General features: G+C 37.5%; 1 protein-coding gene and 1 pseudogene across 1 annotated transcript; both read right to left on the bottom strand.

The window, feature by feature from the left end:
- Positions 1 to 7,455: 7,455 nt before the first annotated feature.
- LOC119777701 (myeloid-associated differentiation marker homolog) lies at positions 7,456 to 9,178 on the bottom strand. Its single transcript, XM_038276695.1, has one exon. It carries the CDS (start codon positions 8,984 to 8,986, stop codon positions 8,132 to 8,134), a length of 855 nt encoding a protein of 284 aa, XP_038132623.1. The 5' UTR covers positions 8,987 to 9,178; the 3' UTR covers positions 7,456 to 8,131.
- Positions 9,179 to 16,826: 7,648 nt separating this feature from the next.
- Positions 16,827 to 20,012, bottom strand: LOC119777661 (annotated as a pseudogene).
- Positions 20,013 to 22,074: the final 2,062 nt, after the last annotated feature.

The raw sequence follows: 22,074 nt of genomic DNA, 5'->3' as shown, positions 1-22,074 counted from the left end.
GAAAAGGAATCCCTGTGTCTTCCAGCAGTCTAAGCCCATAGCAGTATACCTGTAGAGATAGCCAAGGAAAACCTGAGCCACTCTAATTATAGGCTTTATCAAAAAAGAAAGTTTAAAGCCTACCTTGGAAGTCGACAGGGTGTCTGCCTCATGGACTAAAACTGGTATTTGGTTCCACAGGAGAGGAACTAAAAGATCTGAATCCTATTGTACTGATAGAAATTTTTGGAACCACCGGTAAACCTGCGGATTGGGAGAAAAGTGCTGTGTTAGGAACATGCGGATTAATCATATCTCTGATATAAGATGGTCCTTGGCCATTTAAGGTTTTATATGTGATAAGGAGGATTTTGAATTCTATTCTAAATTTAACAGGAAGCAAATGAAGAGAAGGTTGGATAGAAAAAACTTGATCTCTCTTTAATATAATCAGAAAATTGCAATTGTTGTGTTACCAAAAACTTTACACGTACAGTATACATTTAAAAGGATAACTGGTGTTTTAGATTTTAAAACGTAATGCTGTTAAAGATTTATGTCCAAATAAATTGAAAAGTTCAAAGAGCTGTATCTAGTTTCTCAAAGAACATGCGTTGTTGTCTGAAAATATGTTTCTCTCTAATTTTACTCAGTCCCTGGTACCTAGAGTGATTGATACATACTCCATTTTTAAATCAAGCCATTTCTCTTTAGGCGCTGTTATCATATCACAGTGATGTCTGCCACCGACAGCTTGAAGCTGGCTGGAACACTTGCTGTCTAGTTTAATCTATTCCAACTTGCCTGCATGTGAAAAAGCTTAGCTCTTGAGCTACTTCACCATTGCTCATAATGAAAACATAGATGATCATTTTACAGGAGGAGTAAGAAATAAAGGATGTCTATAGAGGTATTTGTAAAAGTATAAAAAACGTCCATGGAGACGAAATACAATCACCTAGTCTGAGTGTCTTTGTGTTTAATTTGATAATTGCACAGCACTGTTTGCTGTAGGTTCCACCTGTCTATGTAACGTTTGTCTTTTTTATTTTTAATTAACAATTCATAATGATAAAGACATGATATAAGGAAGCTATGTCCTTACCGGCCCATAGTTGATATCTGTGAACCTGCCTGTAATGTTAGGAGCATATTATTTAATTTTATTTTACCTAATCTTAAAAGTTGATCTAATAAGTATTACCTGCTTTGGCTGAAAATTAAAGCCTACAATAAAAGGCACTGTCAAACTAATTATGTCAACAGAACCAGCTAAGAGGGGCCCTGTAACTCAAGGAGAGGCTAAGTTTAACAGCTTAAGTGGGATAACCTGTGGATGAGTAAACTAGCCCATTAGTATCTCTTCAACTTAAAAGTGGTTGAAGATTTACTATTTTAAAGGAAGCCATTATATATTTTTGTTAAAGATATAGAAGGTGCTCTAGTCCAGAATATAGCTTTTTGTTGACAAAAAAAAATCATATTTCAAAACTAAAGCAACTCATGACCATGGCACACCATCCTCCATTAAAGGCAAAAATGGTGGTGGCAGTATTATGGTCGTGGGATCTTTTTTTTTTTTTAGCATTTTGGAAAGCTGGTTAGAAATGACGGGGACATGGCTGGAGATAAATACAGGATAATAATGGATGAAAACCTTTTATCTAAAAAAAGACCTAAACTGAGGCAGAGGTTTAGTCACTCACCCTAAACATATACAGAGCACTAAAATAATAAAATTTGTTTCAAAGAATGGTTTTGTCTAAGGATGAGTAGGGTTAGTTAAAATTAAAATAGTGATCTATATCAAATTTGTAATAAGTCACAAAAAAACATTGCCCATCAAAGATGCTCACTATCTTTTTTTTTTAATTAATTGTATGCAGTGCTTTGTGTTTGGAGAATAAAATGTATGTAAAATCTGCTAATATGTACAGTTTTATGCTCACAAAAATGCATATGAACAACTTTTTGCAAGCTGCTGCTGTGAAGGATTTAAATTTAGAAGGGACTTACTGCATCTACAACCTCTTAAAGCTATAATTCTGGTACTTTTTTAGCACCTGTTTGAAACAAGTATTAAGGCTGTATGTCCCCAGAAAGACTCCAGATGGAGCTGTAGTCTGCCATAGGCATCAACATACAAGGCACAAGTCATTTCAACTTGCAGCATGTAAGCTGACAGATCTTTTTATGGAGATTGTGTCCCTCTTTTTAACAAGTAACTTTTTGTGTGTCTTTTTAGCCTGAAGTTAAGCTTTTCACCGGCTGCATCTAGTCACCACACCCATGTTTAAAAATGTTTACTTAGGGTGTACAGCTTGATTAAGGCCTGTTATTGCGGTTATTTGACAAATAGTTATTTTTTATTCAACATGGCCTAACAGAACATTTTTAGATCTCATGTTGAGAATTGTGTGTATCATGTAGTGTATTTAAACTGTTCTTGAATAAATGACGTTAACAAAAGTGAACCGAGCTGCTGCAGGTATGAGGGAAGTGAAGTGAGGACTGGGCCTATAATCTACAGCCATAATCAAAGTTACTTCCCTATAAATTCTCTTGAATTATATTTTCTCTTTTATACCAAAGATTTACTACACTATCTCTCATTCCTGACATGCCACCTAAATCAAAAAAGGGAACTTTTTTTTTTTTTTTTTTAGCAGTTAGTGATTAAATGTAGCCTGTTGTTAAAGGGTTTAATGTCCTCTTAGATTTTCAGATTCAAATACACTTCATTACCACATGGTCGGATGTTTCTGACAAAACATGTCAGCTCTAAACTAATGGGCACTGCTGAGAAGAAACAACATACAGGTCCTTCTCAAAATATTAGCATTTTGTTCATTATTTTCCATAATGTAATGATAAAACCAAAACATTCATATATTTTAGATTCATTGCACACTAACTGAAATATTTCAGGTATTTTAATGTCTTAATACAGATGATTTTGGCATACAGCTCATGAAATTGTAAAATACAACAGTAAAGTATTTCTTTAAATTTCCAAGTCAAGCCACAATTTGAGGGAAATTTCACAGTACCCATAACTGGAGATTTTTTTTAAAATGAACTGATTGTAAACGGCTCTCTTAAAGACCCTGGTATAGTTTACTAGGTTTTGGAGACAAAGTAATAAAACTTATTGCCTGTCCAAAGGCAGGTTTTGAAGGTGGAATTACACAGTCTCCTCTTGAAGTTACACTTGTTGATCTGTTTTTTGTTAATGTTCTTACTGTCCAATTCTTGCAAGGGGAATGGGATTACATATGCAGGGATAGAAAACGTTATTTCCAGTATATATTTACATTTATGCTCTTTGGAGGTGTTTCCTTCTTTGACCTTGGGGTTTCCAGCCACAGATGTTGTACATATATATATATATATATATATATATATATATATATATATATATATATATATATATATATATATATATATATATATATATATATATATATATATATATATATATATATATATATATATATATATACGTATATATTATCTGCATGTTGCCTGTCAGCCCTGTGACTGTTGCAGCAGAGATAACACAAGTTAGGTTAAGCTCTCACGACATGTCTAATGTCCTTTTCATTTCATTGGGACAGATTAAATTGTTTGTACAATAATGCTTGATGACATCTAAATTGTTGCAGACCACCATGAAAAAATAGCCTTTTGGAGGTGCAGTCCTGCTGTATAATGGATCTAATGCTGGGTTTTGGTTTTACCACTGTGATGGCCCAAAAATGGGTCAAGAGAAAACACAAAAACATATTAAAGGAAAACCACAATAGTTTAAGAGCAACATAGGCTCCCAGCAAACACATTGTTGCTGTTGTTAAAAGTGAATATTTGTATATGTATTTATGTATATTTTATATAATCTTATATTATAAACATTTTATTTTACAATTTTTTTATTTATGAAAAAAGTTTAAAATGTTAAAAAATTAATATATTTACATAAATGCAGCTTCTCAGGGATTAGAGGAAAATTCAGGCAAATAAATAAATTAAGAATCTGTGAAAACATTTGAAAATTCCTGTTTATCAACACTTTTCAAATCAGACAGTTTGGGCTCTGTTGCAAATAACTCCCCTCTGAAGGGGACAAAACTTGTTCTTTAATTTGTGTACTCCATCCCAGTTTTACAGACTGATTGATCAAAAAAGAATCTAAATCATTTTTAAATAAGTTTTATGTCGTTTTCTCCCGTTTATAGACTGAATGCATAAATGCGTTCATTGTTAGCCTGACATGAGAAGAACATCAACCTTTTCACACTTCAGTAACTCTATTTGACCCGAGTTCACTCACACAGATTGAAGTATTAGGTTACACAATGGCTGTGGGATTAGGGGTCAGATTTTGATGACGTCTTTTAAAGTTTCCAATTGGTGAAAAAAGAACAAAAGCAATGAGGTCACATTTTCTGGCTTTTCAGCCTTACCTAAAAAAATAACTCACCGAAGAAAGAAAGCTAAAAGAGAAAAGGGCCTTTTAACAGACTTCTCTCAATAAGCTGCAGCTGTTTCCTGATAAAGGGATTTGCTTTTCGACTTTTCCCACACATGCTTTCAGTCTGGAAAGCCTGTGTTGTCTGTTTGGACTCTTGATTATTGCATAACTTTTACTATTTCTAAGAGTGTAATTTGAAAAAAATCAAACAAATAAACTGATCCAGTCAATATAATGCTCCCAAGAACTGATGTACATAAAAATGAATGCTAAAAAGCAGAAAGAAAACTAATTTGTAATTGTCAGCCAGCTTATCAATAAAAAAAGGTAAAATACAAAGTATTATTACATTAGCTCACAATTTTAGTATATGCCACAGGTGTGGGTGCAGGTGTTTTGGCTAACTGTGAGGTATACTGTAGTTTTTTCCAGGCAAGTCAATAGGCCTGTCACTACTTACACCACATAACAAGCGATAATAAAATAAAGAACAAGAAAATATGTTATTTATTAACAACCAGCACCCTGACAGTGCAACTACATGCACTACCAGAGGCAGGCTGGAAATGTGACATGCCTTGAGCAAAGTAGGAACAATTCTGCATAGCATAAACAGAAAAAGTGGAAATACCATAAAGGGAAAACCATTAAAGCTGAAGTCTGTAAGTTTTTAAAAATCACTTTTTTTGTCATATTGGCTAAAACTGTCCCTATGCCCAGACAGCAGTACATGTGATATGTAACCTGTGAAAAAAACGGCTTCAATTGGTACCGCCTACTGCCTGTATTTCAATCTGGAAAGAATAATTCGGGGCGAGTCAAAACAACCAATAACAGCCAGAGGAGCGTCTGATGGAGTGTCAATCACAGCTCACACACGCTGAATCCCCCCCCGCCCTCTGGTCGCATGCGGTAGCCGCGCAGATGCTGTGTGAGGGGATGGAGCTTGGAGGTGGGGCATGAGTGAAGCAGAGAGGGTGGGGGAGTGGCTTGAAACCTGTTTTTCTTCAAATTTTCAGTCGAAGTCTGCTCTCTCCTCAATGTTGCAGACTGCAGCTTTAAGGTCCCAAACTTTAGCTAATGAGAATTTTCTTACAATGTCAAGCTTTTCAGAATCTCTTTGTGGCTCATCCTCAGTCTAAAATATAGCTTGATCAGAATACCCCTGCCCATCCAGTTATTTTGTTCCTCTGTTTCAGAAGGTCCAGAACAGTCAATGGTGCGAGTATGAGGGGTCACAAATGTTGTTACGGGCTCGGTACGCGCAGTGCTGAGATTAAATGTCTTTTATGGAGGGAAGGGGAGCCCCAATGATCCTATCTGCTGTTCTAACTACTCTTCTCACTCTTCCAGTCAGAGGCGCTGCAGCCTCCACACCACACAATGAGACAGCTGGTTAAAACGCTCTCTATTGTGCTTCTGCAGAAGTTCATGAGGATGGGTGGGGGCAGGTGGGCTCTCCACATCGTCCGCAGGAAGTACAAGTGCTTCTGAGCCCTTTTGATTAGTTAGGTGGTGATCATAGTCCAAGTGAGGTTGTCTGTGATGTGCACCACCACAAATTTGGTGCTGCTGACTACTTCTACAACTAAACTGTAGATGAGCTGTCGAGCGAGGTTAGGCCGGTTCTTCCTGAAGTTGACAATCTCCTTCAATTTTATTCTTTTATCTTCTCCACATTCAGGATCAGGCTGTTATCTCTTCACCAGTCCACCAGCTGCTCCACCTCCTCTCTGTAGTCCTGGTTGTTGTCGTCTCTGATGAGGTCCACCACTGTAGTGTCGTCTGCGATGTGATTGGTGGCGAACCTGGGGATGCAGTCGTATCATCAGAGTGAACAACAGGGGCCTCAGGACACAATCCATGTTGTTCTGTCCAACATGGACTGACTGCTGAGATTATTTTTATGAAAATAGCTTTTTAAATAAATGACTTGTAGCAGTTTAAAGGGGCCTTTGCGCTTTATTACAAACCAGCTTGGTTAGCACTAGAACACTTTATTTAGCACTGCACTTTAAACATAGATTTGCACATAAAGAACAGTTTGCACACAAGGTTTTTGAAATATTTATTGAATATTTATTGTTGAATGGGGTGTGTAACATTAGTTGGGCTGAAAATGGCATATTTGCTGTTCTATGAGCCCTAATGCAGGCCTGATTAAAAGCACTAGAATGAAACAACAGGTTTTCTTCCTTTTATGGTATGCTAATGAATATTTAGCTGATTGGTTAGTTTACAACGAGCGAAGCTGCTGAGCAAAGACGTATCAAAGCAACAAGCACTCACTCACTGAAACATCAAAATTGTTGAAATGGTAGGGTGACCAGACATACTCTTTTTCATGGACATGTCCTACTTTTCATACCTAAAAAAATAAGATTTTGGTCAACTACAGTGCAGCATGAAGTCAAAAACACACTGGAGATTTGAATCAAGCCATCAGCTGGTCTGGGAATCCCGGCGGAAAGGGTAGGGAGCCAGTGGGGGACGGGGCAACCGAACCCCGACCGGTAGCCTGGACATAAGCGGCCCCGTGCTTCCCCCCGCATGCCTTACTGGCCACCAGCCCCCCTCCTCTGGTGGAGGATGGGCGGCTCATGACTCTCTGCTGAGGTCCGGTCCAGGGTCCCCCCCCCCCGTTGCAAGCAGCTGTAGCCGGCCCATTGAGACACTGAGGTACTCTAAGGGGAAAAAATCATGTTTTTTATTTAAGCACCATTATTGGTGCCAAACCCATGGGCTTATTAGACACAAAAAATCATGAAAATTTTGCATGGGAAACAAAATACTTTCATATGGGAAACAAAACACTTTGCCACAGACACTGGGCCTTTTCCAAAAATGTTTCCAAAGCAAAAACATCCTTTTCAAACAGCCAGTGCAGAATCTAATAAGTGAGTCATCCATAAATGGATGGGCCCAAAAGAGAAGACATTCCCAGTTTGGGTCTATAGCGTCTATAGCATCTATAGCATATCAATGCCCTTAAGTAATCTAGCTGAACTAATTTAATCATAGGTCATCAAAATACATCTATTTGTTTAAGTTGAACTGAATGTTTGTAGCATGACAAAGTTTCCATCTGTTCTTTTTTTGTGTGGCATCTGTAGAAAATCAACATTGCAATCCTCAGACATCCATAATTCATTTGCAGCTTGGATTACCTGGAAATGTATTAACATATCTTACAAAATTGGAGGAATAAAAAGACTGTGTTACCTTGTACTTCTACATCTTCACTTGGCAAAGAAATGCAAGACAGAAATTATATAGAGATCTGGGATGCATAAATGTATATTTGCCTCAGAGTGCAGCTCCACCCTAAGGTGAAAAGATAAATAAATGCTTTTCCCTTGATGTTGACATTTACGTAATAATAAAAAAAAAAGATATGAGCTCAGTCTTCTTCATTTCATTATCCTCAAAGATCCAAAGTTCTATAAAGATAATTGTCATTTTTATTACAATCATATAACAACTAATGTTTAACCAACTTCCTTTTCTTTGGTTGTATTGCACAATGTATACACAGTGAGGTCACCTTTTCCATTTCATATACAATTTCTGATAAGCAATAGCAGATTACTTTAAAGTTTACTGACAGAATTTTTGTACAGAAAACACCATCATTTTCACTTAAGCTCGGAATGGTTTGCAATGGTCTTTACAAGCAACAACTCACTCATTGCTGAGAAAAAATACCAAAAGTATAGAGTAGATAGCGTCCAGAGTGTAGACAATGGAATTGAAGATTGTCATGACTGTAATCATAACCAGTTTGTCCCAGCTACAGAGGCGGCCACAGTCCACTGGCCTCTTATTATTGTGAAAAGAATATAGTGGCCATATAACCATAGCTGTTATATACATCAGTGCTGCCAAAACATTATAAACAATTGCAAACTTTTCGAAAGAAAAAGGAAAATAGACAGTAAGATTACCAAGTGTGAGAAAGTTTATGGCGATAGCAAAAATAAAACACAGGGAGTACACAGCTACACACCAGTTCAGTGCTGGGGACCCTGAGTACTGTGAAACTTCCAGTGAAAGGAAGATGAGGAAGGTAAAAAAGCTTTCCAGCATCTTCATTATACCTGGCGGAGTGGAAAGAAAGCCACTGTTCTGTCCTGTTGAGCGAAGATGTATTAGGACCACCTGGGCCACATATAGCGCAAAACAAATCCAGGACACAACAGAAGCTCCAATCTGTCTGTAACAGGTATTACAGGTGAAAAAGGTTGGGTACAGGATGGAGGCAAACAGGCACAGCACACTTGCCAGGATAGCAAAGGCAGCAGTGAAGTCCTCCCAGGCAAAAGGAACTTTGGTGCTGACATTAGTAAATTCCAGGATGAGAATGATGAGAGTGAAAAAAAAGCAGAAAACCCAGGTGAAGATGCACCATCCCCAGTATGGCGAGGCGTCTGGTTTTACTGATGCCACCAGACTGAAACACATACAAGAGACGATGGCTGCCATTACTCGCATGATCCCAAGAGGCTGGGTAATGGATTTAAAATTCACAAAGACCATGTCTGCTCTAGGATCAATCTGCCCAACCAAATAAAAATCCTGTTTTATTTCAGTCCATTTAACACTCTTCCTTTGCAGTGATGTTCAGCAGGATGCAGATTTTGCTGTCTGATATGTTGAAGAAATCCATGAAGCAAACCTTCCAGCAGGATTTATCTTTGAAACAGGAACTCTGGTGCAGTGTGTACTCTGGCTGAGCATCCTAGCCTTATCTGTTCTGTTTATGGCACCTGTTTCAGGCTGCTGATTGGACACTGGTTGGGTGTTATCAGACTGTCCTTACACAATTCACTGGACTCTGGTCCTTGTTACAAGCCTCATTCGCATCTCACAGTGGAGAGGCTTATTTTGTTTTTTTATGGCTATAGTATCCCTATTTGCATTAGTTTATTAACAGAAAAACAATTAAATAATGCTCTCTCCACTTGTAGAAATGCATATGCACAATCCTGTAACGGCTCCTGAGAGGGAACATCTATTCAACGCATGCAAGAGCATGCAAGAGGCCCATTTCTCCTCATCCATACCCTGTTTAAAAATTTGTGCTTGCATCACTCACACAAGCTTACTTTCCAAAAGAAGATTTGCAATTTTTCCACTATGTCAGACTCACCACAGGTAAGAAAAAATGGGAACTGTCTTACGGAAACATATCACCAGAATGGTTGACAATAAGGAAGACAACTTATTTTGATGATCCACCTGGAAAAAGAATATCCTTCACCATACCTTACGATGTTATATACCATGGGTTGACAACCCATGCCTCTGGAGGCAAATGCAGCTCTTAATCGCCCACCTTGTGGCTCCCTGGAGCTTTTTAAAAAAAAATGTATGAGAAAAGATTTTGTTTTGTTTGTTTGTCTTAATATGGTGTGCAGGAGGTCAGACAACATTTATTATGTTTTCCAATGCTGTAAACATATGTATAATACATAAATTAAGACAAAAAATGTAAACATTTCTTTCAACGAAAATTTGCGTTACAGTCATAGAGATGAGTGGTCATAGCCTGTAACACACATTTCAGTGTGGCGACAGACAGGTGTGTCTTGGGCCTGTAAGGGCTCTTGTCTGTGTGTTTGTTTTTGTGTTTGTCTCCCTTCCACCAACAGGAGGCGCCCGGTCCCAGTTAGCCTCCTCACACACCTGCTGACGGTTACCCCATTAACGGAGTGCTCTTAAGCTGCTGGTTGCCACTACCTCGGCGCCAGAGTGTTTGCCAGTTTTTGGTACTCTAGCCAAGCTGAGTTTTCTCTGAGTAAGACTGAGTTCTTTTCTCCCTGAGTTTTAACTTTGTTTTTGTCTTTGCCTCTCGGCAGGAAGTCATCCTGCCATCTGGACCTTTTCGGACCTCCTCTCCCAGGAGGGACCAACTGAGTCTTAAACTGAGCCAGGGATTCAAACAGGAGGTTTAGATCCAGTCTCCTTTTTGAGGACGTTGAAATTACTCTCTGAGCAAAGGAATCATCTTCACCAAGACCCATTCAAGTACAGCAGGAAATCTGAGTGGCAATCAGCGTCTCCGTTCACCTACACCGTCCGAGTTCTGGGTAAACCCTGTTCCGCCCTCCGTCTAATCAGACATACACTGGAAAACCAAAACACAGATTGGAGTCAAGGATCCTTCACTTCTCTGGAAACGTGAGTCAACAATCAGATCCTCTCCTTCAAGATCAACGAATCAAATTTCCCACTGAGCCTGAGCTAACAGTCTGTCTTCCCCTCGCCTTCTAGTTCTGCTCCAGCTGAGCAGAGTTCAGGGAAACTCTGCACCGAGCTTAATATCTTCAATAAAATCCATCAAACTTTTCATCCCTGTCTCTCTGTTTGGTTTCACTGCATGTGGGTCCGAGCCTTAGATAAAATCATGACAGGGACATGGATCCAAAAGGGAAGAAAAGGAAGATACCTAATGAGAACAGATAATTCAAAGGGTTTTCTTTCATTACAAATGTGGAAGGATTGCTTGAATTTTTGCTTTGTAATTAGAGGTTGTAAAAAAATAAAAAGAGCCATTTGGAAAGGCATTTCCAGGGAAGAAATGCTAAATATCCAGCCGAACACAAAGTTGGGAGGGAGAGCTGTGATTGCAGGCTTCTGGATACATTAAAGGAGAGCAAAGATAGATTTAAGAAGTGGATTGCATCTCCAAACTCCACTACTGCTACTGTTTCCTGTTATATTCAGTTCAGCCTGAGCATTCAGTGCCAGATCATTGCTTGTCTTTCTGTTAGCCTGTCTGTTAGTTTTGTTCCTTGGTTCGTGTCCTGGATCCTAGCAGCCAGTGGAAAGACAGTTTTTGTGTTTGTCTCGTCTCCTGATCGTCCACTGTTCCTCCCCTGTGGAGTCCTCTGGGTTTTTGGCTCATTATGTGGGGAGGTTCAGTTTTTATCCAGTAAGCCTGGCTCCAGGAGGAGACCAGTTTAAAGTCCTGCTTCAAGTTCCAGTTCCACGTCCTGTCTCGGCTACCCTCTTCCACTGAATCTGCTCGTCTGCACCTGATCCTGTCTGCTCCTGTGCGTGACCACCTGGTCATGCTTCTGGTCCCAGTCAGACTCTGAACCCTCCTGGGAGCCTGTTATTGCATTGAAGCCTGGATCCTGCTACCTGTTCTGTTCCTGCCTGATCTTAAACCTGTTCTGTCTGTTCCTGCCTGATCGGCATCCCTGACCATCCCTGACTGCAGCACTTGGGGACATTCTTGGTCTGGACTGTTAAACCAGAGTGTCTGAGATTGGGCGGTGCCCTGCTCCCCATCCTGCAGTGTCCACAAGCCACAGCTCCGCTTTTGTTTTGTTTGTTTATTTAATAAATGTTTTGAACTTTCCTACTGACTGTCTCTCCTTGAATACTGGGTCCATCTGTCCTTGCTTCATGACATTTTGGGATTAGAGAGCACTGCTCTGATGGATGTCAGTTGCTGCTTGGTTCCTCATGAAGCAATCAACTCCTCACAACAGAAACAGGTCCACCATATAAAGAGTCCTTTATCGTGTTTCTGTAATTTCACCATTGCAACAAAACCTAAACTGTTTGGTGAAGGGCGGTGAAGCAGTGCATGGTGAATTCCACATGGTGAGATTGTTCACTGCTCCTCCCTCACCTCATGCTACTATGTGACATTTGCTCCAGGATAAATATTTCATCATGAATGCTTATTATATATTTAAGCCCACATAGTCCTTTTTTATACTGGGTTGCCATACAGGGCTTATATAAGACTTTTACATTTTTGCAGCTTCAGACAGGTTGTTCCCTGATACTTCATAATTTCATGATCTTTATCATCATTATGCTACTGCTATTAGTGCCACTTTTGAATTTAGGCTATATCTTTGCAATGTGCTATTGATACGCCTGGGCTATTGTGCTATTTATATATATCTATCTATCTATCTATCTATCTATCTATCTATCTATCTATCTATCTATCTATCTATCTATCTATCTATCTATCTATCTATCTATCTATCTATCTATCTATCTATCTATCTATCTATCTATCTATCTATCTATCTATATATATATATATATATATATATATATATATATATATATATATATATATATATATATATATATATATATACACACACCTGCGATAGACTGGCGAACCTGTCCAGGGTGTACCCCGCCTCTCGCCCATTGACTGCTGGAAATAGGCACACCAGCACACCTCATGACCCCACTCGGGACAAGCGTGTCAGATAATGGATGGATGGATTGATATATATACACAAAGTATGAAAAACAACTTCGTAGCTCATCATTATAATTAACAATTCTGATGATCAATTAGCAGTTCTTAACCTAATTTACTAGGAACTGTGGATATTTAAACCAGCGTGTCATTAATTCAAAACACCTGATTTTGAATTAATGACAATTAAATGTTAACAGTTTATTTCACCACTGAGTGGGAAGCCACTATTCATAGGAGAGCATTTATGAATAAAATAATAAAAATAAAAATGTTAGTCTCCAAGTGTGTTTGGGTGTTTTCACTAGTGTGTTTGAATATTGGGTATGTGTGGAGTGAATCTGTTTTGGATGTGGCTTTAAGTACAATGATGGCACATAGCCAGTTATCTCTTAATGAATTATAGAGAGGGTTGTGCACAGTTTCTGAAACTGGCTCATAAATCTAACAAGCACAGCCACAAAAAACACAGAAATGTGCAAAACAACATCAAACGTGATAGACTAGAATTAGATTTTTTTTCCAACGTATTTTATGTTTTCCATTATAAAATGCTTTATAAAACTATGTTCCTATCTTTTGTTTTAGTTACCATCATGATACAAACAGCACTGAAACTAAGGAACAATAGCTGCAAAGTGTTTTAGTATAGCTGACCGCACCTTGACCTGTCCTTGCAAACATAACACAAAACATAATAAAAAACATGGAAGCGATGCCGTCTACCTTGAGCAAAGAAGTGATTCAGGTATAACTTAAGTATTACTATAAGAATTCTGCTCAATCTGAAAGAAGTTGTATTCTGTTATGTTTTATTGTAGCAATGAAATCAAGTTGAGAATTACTAATGTATTCAAAGTGGTGTTAAAGGCTAAAAAAACTTAATTAATTGAATCCATAATACATCTATATTTTCTGCTTGTAAGTCAGTATATGTATGTGTGAATAATTATTATGTTAATGTTTGTAAAAAAAGATTTGTATTTGCAAAGATGATTACTTAAGTCAGAGATTCATACACCTGCTGCAAATTCATTACACAACTTGCAATATTTTTCTGCCAAGATCTCTTTACAGACATGAATAAACTGTGCTTAAAGTCTCTTGTGAATATCAACTCGCAAGTACCATTTGTGAGATTTTGTTCTACGTCTCATCTGATTGGTCAATGTCAAGTCAATCCTACGTTTAAGAGTCAAATCAGAACGGGTGGATTTTACTGTCTGGATGTGGCTTTGATCTGCTGCACTGCCGGAACAGTCATGGGTGACGTAATCAAAAACTCTGTAGCGTAGGTAGGCATAACTTCATCTTTTAGTGAAAAAAAACAAACTCATTCTAATAATTATTAATTTAATTATGTGTTGTGATACAAACACTGTTGGACAGGATTTTCAAGGTCTTTTCAACAGTCTGGAAATTACAACTTTTCACCTTTTCGACCAAATATAGATATCGTTTGGATCATGTTGTCTTTTCAACTTTTTGTTCAGTAGGTTGGAAATAGTATATGTTAATTGAACTATATCACTAGAATTGATTATTTGCTCATAAGAGTTATTCAGTGACTCTTAAGCATGGCTTTGGTCAAATTTAGTGTATTGTTTAAAAAGCTTTAAGTGCATTTTATGCTCCTTTACATTTATAATAAGCAATAAACATGCATTTAGTAACATTTAATGTGCCTCTTATAGACCTTTCATAGTATTTTATGTTCCCTACCAGTTAAAAGCTATACTACATGTTAGACTTTTTTTTTTTTTATCTCACACCTTACCTTATTTTGAAGTTCTTTAAACCTGGAGTTAGTCAGCATAGGTGAAGAAATTAAAAAATATTACTCTATTATGACTTTAAGTAAAAAAAAAATGCATTACCATTTATCATGGTAATATCTGTCCCATACAACATCTGTCCTATCTCAGTTCATTGGTACGTCTATAACATGAGTAAGTGAAATAGAGCAACTCTCAGTGTGATTCTGTACTGCATAAACCAGGGCATGATTTATTCACACAATAACTTAGTCTCAACAAATCGCAATAAAACTGAAACAGGAGTTTGTATTTATTTATAACATTTTTATCATATAGGTGGCTAATTTATAATAGGTCTTTTAGATGGTATTTACTCCCTTTAATCATAATTTAAAAAAGATTTCTTGTTTATTTTAAATTTTTTCCTACTTGGGGTAATATTATCATAGAAATGACTACAAAGATAATCTGAATGGTAGATCACTCAGTGATGAAATTCACAGTGAGAACAACAGTTGTGCAAGCTACATTTTTTTCCCTCAGTTTTAACAAGCAGCTAATATAATCTTTTTACATTATTGTTAAATATCTATGATGTATTCAGTGGTATCAACATTTATTTCAGATTACTATTATACTAACATTATTATGCAACTGGATGCTAGACCCAACAAAGAACCATAATAGATATCTATATTTTACAGGAAGGGCAAGTTTATTTCGTATAACAGATCTTACAGCAACTCATTCTCTTTAAAAAGAGAGTGAAATGCATCATACAATTGAAATAATCATAAAAAAGCAACATTTTAATGTATAATGATTAAGAAACATTTTGTTTTTTCAGTCTTTACGGCACTAGTCATTCGTTTTTTCTAGTAGGCTGACAGGAAAGGGGGTATGAGAGAGGAGGAGAGGCATGCGGCAAAGGACCACAGGTTGGATTCGAATCCGGGTCGGCCACAACGAGGACGAAGGCCTCCGTACATGGGTCGTGCACGCTAACCGCTGCACCACCTGCACGCCCAATGATTAAGAAACATCAAAGAATATAGATAAATATCACCATGGATTCTCCTGCTCTCTGACAACAATGTTCAATCTCACACTTAAGTTACTGTGATTCATTGAATGATTGCTACAATAAACATATATGTTCAGTCATATTCTGATTTCAGATTTAGGGAAGCACACATTTTCTAGACATATCAGTTTTTATAATGTTTTTTCCCCATAGCCTGGGGCTATAGACTCAAAAATGGATGCAAAGCAAGTATATCTATGTAGAACATTTCAGTACCAAGATAATTAAAAGTGCTATACATTACAAAAGGAAAGTATATTGAAGTGTTATGAAGGTTATTAAAAATATGAATAGCAAAAATTAAAGAATACCAGTGAATAAATAGAATTATAGCATGATTATATTGGAAAAAAAGGAGTATAAAATGCTTGATAAGAAAATATAAAGAAAGTTGGACTGAAAATGTGAGTAATGATGTTTTACAGTTTTTTTTTTGGAAATGCACTCCAGATAAGTGGAGCATAAGAGCTAATTGTTGCTTCCAAATATTTGCAACTGGTTCTGAATATGCAGAGTATGTTTGAGCCAGAAAACCTGTGAAGTACAAAAAAACAGCTTCCCTTTTCTCAATTTTGCTCCTATAACAGAGGGTAAGCTGGTTTCCAATAATCATAGGGACCAGCTACATAATAAATATTGCACAAGCAAAATCTTACGTGGTTTTCCTAATAAGACGGGGTTCACATTAAACTACAATGATATATCATTAAGTTTTCCTTATGAGTTGTCTCTGATGCTCTGGCTTACTCCCACAATCCAGACACGAGAACATTAGGTTAAATGATAACTCTAAATTGCTTTTAGGTGTGCGTACGTGTTCATGGTTGTATTTCATTCAGTTGCCCTGTGATTGGATTATTGACTTGTACAGGATGAACCCTTTCTTTCACTTAAAGGTTGCTGGAGATACATACTACCCCTCCCTGTGACAGACAGTTTTACAAGCCATTATAACTCAAAACCAAAAGCGGCTATTTTTCAGGTTATCTGCAGTATGACACACCTTTTATTTATCATTGCACGCAATTTTATTATGCCTGAGGGTTAGTTAAAGCTTCCCTTATTATAAAATTATTGATTTTGCTGTGCTAAAAAAACATCTGTAAAAATCCTTTAAATTTAAGCCTGCATAACATTATTTAGCAAAATTTAACATAGAATTTAAAGAGTTTACTTAATTAGATACTCATTTAACAGCATTATATTATTTAACATGGTTTTAAAATTATAACTAAACATCAGTAGAAAAGTTGTAAAATAGAAACAGATAGGTTAGAAATTATGTTGAGAAATAGAGGCTATACTTGATGTCTTAACAGTTTCTGTTGTGATGGCTTTATACGAAAAATCATCACAATAGAAGTACAACCTGAACATTCAAATGAAGCAACAAAGTGCTTATGTTTGAGTGGTAGAGAAGACCAACTTGAAAGAATACACTGTGTCCACAATGTAAGCAATCAGGTTAAAGCAGGACATAAAAGATACAACAACAAGTACATTCCACAGTCCAGAGAGCAAGGATCTGGTCTGACAAAGTTCCTAAAGCTGTAGAAGGGCCAGACGATGACAGCTGAGATGTACATCAACACGGCCAGCACATTGCAGACTATCAGAACTTTGCTAAAAGGTGCAGGGAAGCGGCCTATCAGGCGAACAATAGCTAATATGATGATAAGGAGGGAAAAAATAAAACAAATGGAGTAGACAGCAACACACCACTTGAGACCTGGAAAAAGTGAGTACGGGATGTAATACAAACAGATGAAGTTGATGCAGGCCACAAATGCCTCCAGAACTTTGAGTAGACCCGGCACAGTGGAGAGAAACCCCTTGGTTTCATCAGATTTGGCACGAGTGAGTCCAACCTCGACAGCGTACAGGATGAATGTCAGGAATGAGGTTACGCTGGCACCAATCTGTCTGCCACAAACATTACAGGTGAAGAATATGGAGTAAAGGATGGATGATGTGAGAACCTGCATGGATAATAATTAAAGTCAGAAACTCCTTTGACACAGAGATAAGTTTAGTCTCTTAAGCAGTACATACAAATTAAATATAATCTGTATAACCTATGAATAGAAAAAAATATGGAGGATATATGCTATACTCAAAAAACACAATGAGTTACACAATAACAATTTTGGTAATGCCACCCAATGCAGCAGGAATTGTAAATATATATATATATATATATATATATATATATATATATATAAAAAAAAAAAAAAAAATATATATATATATATATATATATATATATATATATATATATATATATACATTTTATAAACTTTGTTCATATTTTATATTGACATTTATTTAAGTTCCTTGTGGTTTTAAATTTCATATCTCTCTTTTAAAGAAAAAATTATATTTCTTTTTAAATAAACACGTATCCCTCTGAAATATTTAATGTATGAATTTTCTTAAAACAAAATTTGTTTTAATAATAGATATCTTTAATTTTCTATTCTGAATGCAATGTTCCCTTTAATAGAACCCCAAAACACAAAATAAAAAAAGTAGACAATGCCTTTCCTTATATGTAAATTGAAAGATTTACCATAACCTTACAGTACTTGATATTTCAGCACAAATAGCATTCATTCCTTCATACAGGACCTATATATATACACTATATTGCCAAAAGTATTTGCTCACCCATCCAAATTATTGGAATCAGGTGTTCCAATCACTTCCATGGCCACAGGTGTATAAATTCAAGCACCTAGGCATGCAGACTGTTTTTACAAACATTTGTGAAAGAATGGGTCGCTCTCAGGAGCTCAGTGAATTCCAGCGTGGAACTGTGATAGGATGCCACCTGTGCAACAAATCCAGTCGTGAAATTTCCTCGCTCCTAAATATTCCACAGTCAACTGTCAGCTGTATTATAAGAAAATGGAAGTGTTTGGGAACGACAGCAACTCAGCCACGAAGTGGTAGGCCACGTAAACTGACGGAGCGGGGTCAGCGGATGCTGACGCGCATAGTGCGAAGAGGTCGCCAACTTTCTGCAGAGTCAATCACTACAGACCTCCAAACTTCATGTGGCCTTCAGATTAGCTCAAGAACAGTGCGCAGAGAGCTTCATGGAATGGGTTTCCATGGTCGAGCAGCTGCATCCAAGCCATACATCACCAAGTGCAATGCAAAGCGTCGGATGCGGTGGTGTAAAGCACGCCGCCACTGGACTCTAGAGCAGTGGAGACGTGTTCTCTGGAGTGACGAATCGCGCTTCTCCATCTGGCAATCTGATGGACGGGTCTGGGTTTGGCGGTTGCCAGGAGAACGGTACTTGTCTGACTGCATTGTGCCAAGTGTAAAGTTTGGTGGAGGGGGGATTATGGTGTGGGGTTGTTTTTCAGGAGCTGGGCTTGGCCCCTTAGTTCCAGTGAAAGGAACTCTGAATGCTTCAGCATACCAAGACATTTTGGACAATTCCATGCTCCCAACTTTGTGGGAACAGTTTGGAGCTGGCCCCTTCCTCTTCCAACATGACTGTGCACCAGTGCACAAAGCAAGGTCCATAAAGACATGGATGACAGAGTCTGGTGTGGATGAACTTGACTGGCCTGCACAGAGTCCTGACCTCAACCCGATAGAACACCTTTGGGATGAATTAGAGCGGAGACTGAGAGCCAGGCCTTCTCGTCCAACATCAGTGTGCGACCTCACAAATGCGCTTCTGGAAGAATGGTCAAAAATTCCCATAAACACACTCCTAAACCTTGTGGACAGCCTTCCCAGAAGAGTTGAAGCTGTTCTAGCTGCAAAGGGTGGACCGACGTCATATTGAACCCTATGGATTAGGAACGGGATGTCACTTAAGCTCATATGTGAGTCAAGGCAGGTGAGCAAATACTTTTGGCAATATAGTATATATATATATATATATATATATATATATATATATATATATATATATATATATATATATATATATATATATATATATATATAAAAATCTATGTATGTATATATGTGTGTGTGTGTGTGTGTGGGTGTGTGTGGGTGTGTGTGTGTGTGTGTGTAGGACAATTACAATAATTGGTACACACCATTAGAGTTGCCAGCATGGCAAATGCGCTGGTAAAGTCATGCCAGGAGATGGGCAGCTTTGAGCTGAGGCTGGTAAATTCCAAGACCAGTATGAGGAAGGTGAAACTGAAGCAGAAGAACCATGTGAACATGCTCCATATCCAAAAGGATTCAATCCCACGGCCCACCGATGCAACCAAGCTAAAAGTCACACAAGTAAAGATCACCTCTAGGATCCTCAAAATGCCCACAGGTACCGTCAGTGTCTTAAAATCTACCGTAACCATCCTGACTGTGATTCTGCTGTAATGTTGATTTTGTCTAATGCTAATATGACTGCTGTCCCTCTGCTCTGGTCTGTACAAGAGTGTTCGTTTATCAGTTCTACTTTATCCTCATGATAAGGTAACCATTTCAACACAGTAGTTACAGGAACTACACCATGTCATAGCATGACCCCACCCTTGCAGTGAGACTCACCTTTATTGAGATGGTAGAGATTGGATCGTTAGGTTGAGAAATATTAACTCCTGTGAAAAAAATCCTAATTTGAGGAATTCAAGAAATACAATTTTTTCAACAAATTCTTGAAAAGTCCTACAATTTGGTAGCTGTTATAGCCTATCAGAAATGTCCCTTCAGAACAACAAGGTAACAAGAACAACGATCATTTCCTGCAAATATGAAGCATGAATGCTGTATGGTAAGCTGTAAGCTCTAAGCTGAAAGATGGCTGAAATGAAGCAATTTTTTTTAATTTAATGAATTACCAGAAAACAGAATTGGTTTCTTCAAAAAAAAGAGTAAAAGAGCTGAAACAAAAAGCAGAAATCTGGCTGAAATGTTATGAAATTCCAGATGCGCGATATCTATCCTGAGAAATAGCAGAACTAAGATGAAGCCAAAAGCAGAAACCTGGCTGAAATGTTATGAAATTACAGATGTGCGATATCTATCCTGAGAAATAGCAGAAGTAAGATGAAGCCAAAAGCAGAAACCTGGCTGAAATGTTATGAAATTCCAGATGCGCGATTTCTATCCTGAGAAATAGCAGAACTAAGATGAAATCAAAAGCAGAAACCTGGCTGAAATGTTATGAAATTACAGATGCGCGATATCTATCATGAGAAATAACAGAAGTAAGATGAAGCCAAAAGCAGAAACCTGGCTGAAATGTTATGAAATTACAGATGTGCGATATCTATCCTGAGAAATAGCAGAAGTAAGATGAAGCCAAAAGCAGAAACCTGGCTGAAATGTTATGAAATTCCAGATGCGCGATTTCTATCCTGAGAAATAGCAGAACTAAGATGAAATCAAAAGCAGAAACCTGGCTGAAATGTTATGAAATTCCAGATGCGCGATATCTTTCCTGAAAAATAGCAGAACTAAGATGAAATCAAAAGCAGAAACCTGGCTGAAATGTTATGAAATTACAGATGTGCGATATCTATCCTGAGAAATAGCAGAAGTAAGATGAAGCCAAAAGCAGAAACCTGGCTGAAATGTTATGAAATTACAGATACGCGATATCTATCCTGAGAAATAACAGAAGTAAGATGAAGCCAAAAGCAGAAACCTGGCTGAAATGTTATGAAATTACAGATGCGCGATATCTATCATGAGAAATAACAGAAGTAAGATGAAGCCAAAAGCAGAAACCTGGCTGAAATGTTATGAAATTACAGATGTGCGATATCTATCCTGAGAAATAGCAGAAGTAAGATGAAGCCAAAAGCAGAAACCTGGCTGAAATGTTATGAAATTCCAGATGCGCGATTTCTATCCTGAGAAATAGCAGAACTAAGATGAAATCAAAAGCAGAAACCTGGCTGAAATGTTATGAAATTCCAGATGCGCGATATCTTTCCTGAAAAATAGCAGAACTAAGATGAAATCAAAAGCAGAAACCTGGCTGAAATGTTATGAAATTACAGATGTGCGATATCTATCCTGAGAAATAGCAGAAGTAAGATGAAGCCAAAAGCAGAAACCTGGCTGAAATGTTATGAAATTACAGATGTGCGATATCTATCCTGAGAAATAACAGAAGTAAGATGAAGCCAAAAGCAGAAACCTGGCTGAAATGTTATGAAATTACAGATGCGCGATATCTATCATGAGAAATAACAGAAGTAAGATGAAGCCAAAAGCAGAAACCTGGCTGAAATGTTATGAAATTACAGATGTGCGATATCTATCCTAAGAAATAGGAGAAGTAAGATGAGGCCAAAAGCAGAAACCTTTGTTAAATGTTAAGACATAGTTGAAAACAGAAAAGCTTAATTCCTTTTCAGAAAATAGTGAAAAAATATCCGTAGAGGAAAATGATAATAAAAGATAAACTGAGATTAGATTGTTCAAAATCAGTATTACAGTAAAAAAAACAAAAAACAGAAAAAACAGTGTCCGTTGATTAATATGTGGAATCAAGCATAAGTAGTATCTTGACAAGCCAAAGTTTTATCAAAAGGTGTACAAACACGAAAGACCATTA

Source organism: Cyprinodon tularosa, unplaced genomic scaffold (genome assembly GCF_016077235.1).
Source record: "Cyprinodon tularosa strain WSP-4 unplaced genomic scaffold, ASM1607723v1 ctg126, whole genome shotgun sequence".
Lineage (NCBI taxonomy): Eukaryota > Metazoa > Chordata > Actinopteri > Cyprinodontiformes > Cyprinodontidae > Cyprinodon > Cyprinodon tularosa.
This window is presented reverse-complemented; position numbering and strand designations above follow the sequence as displayed.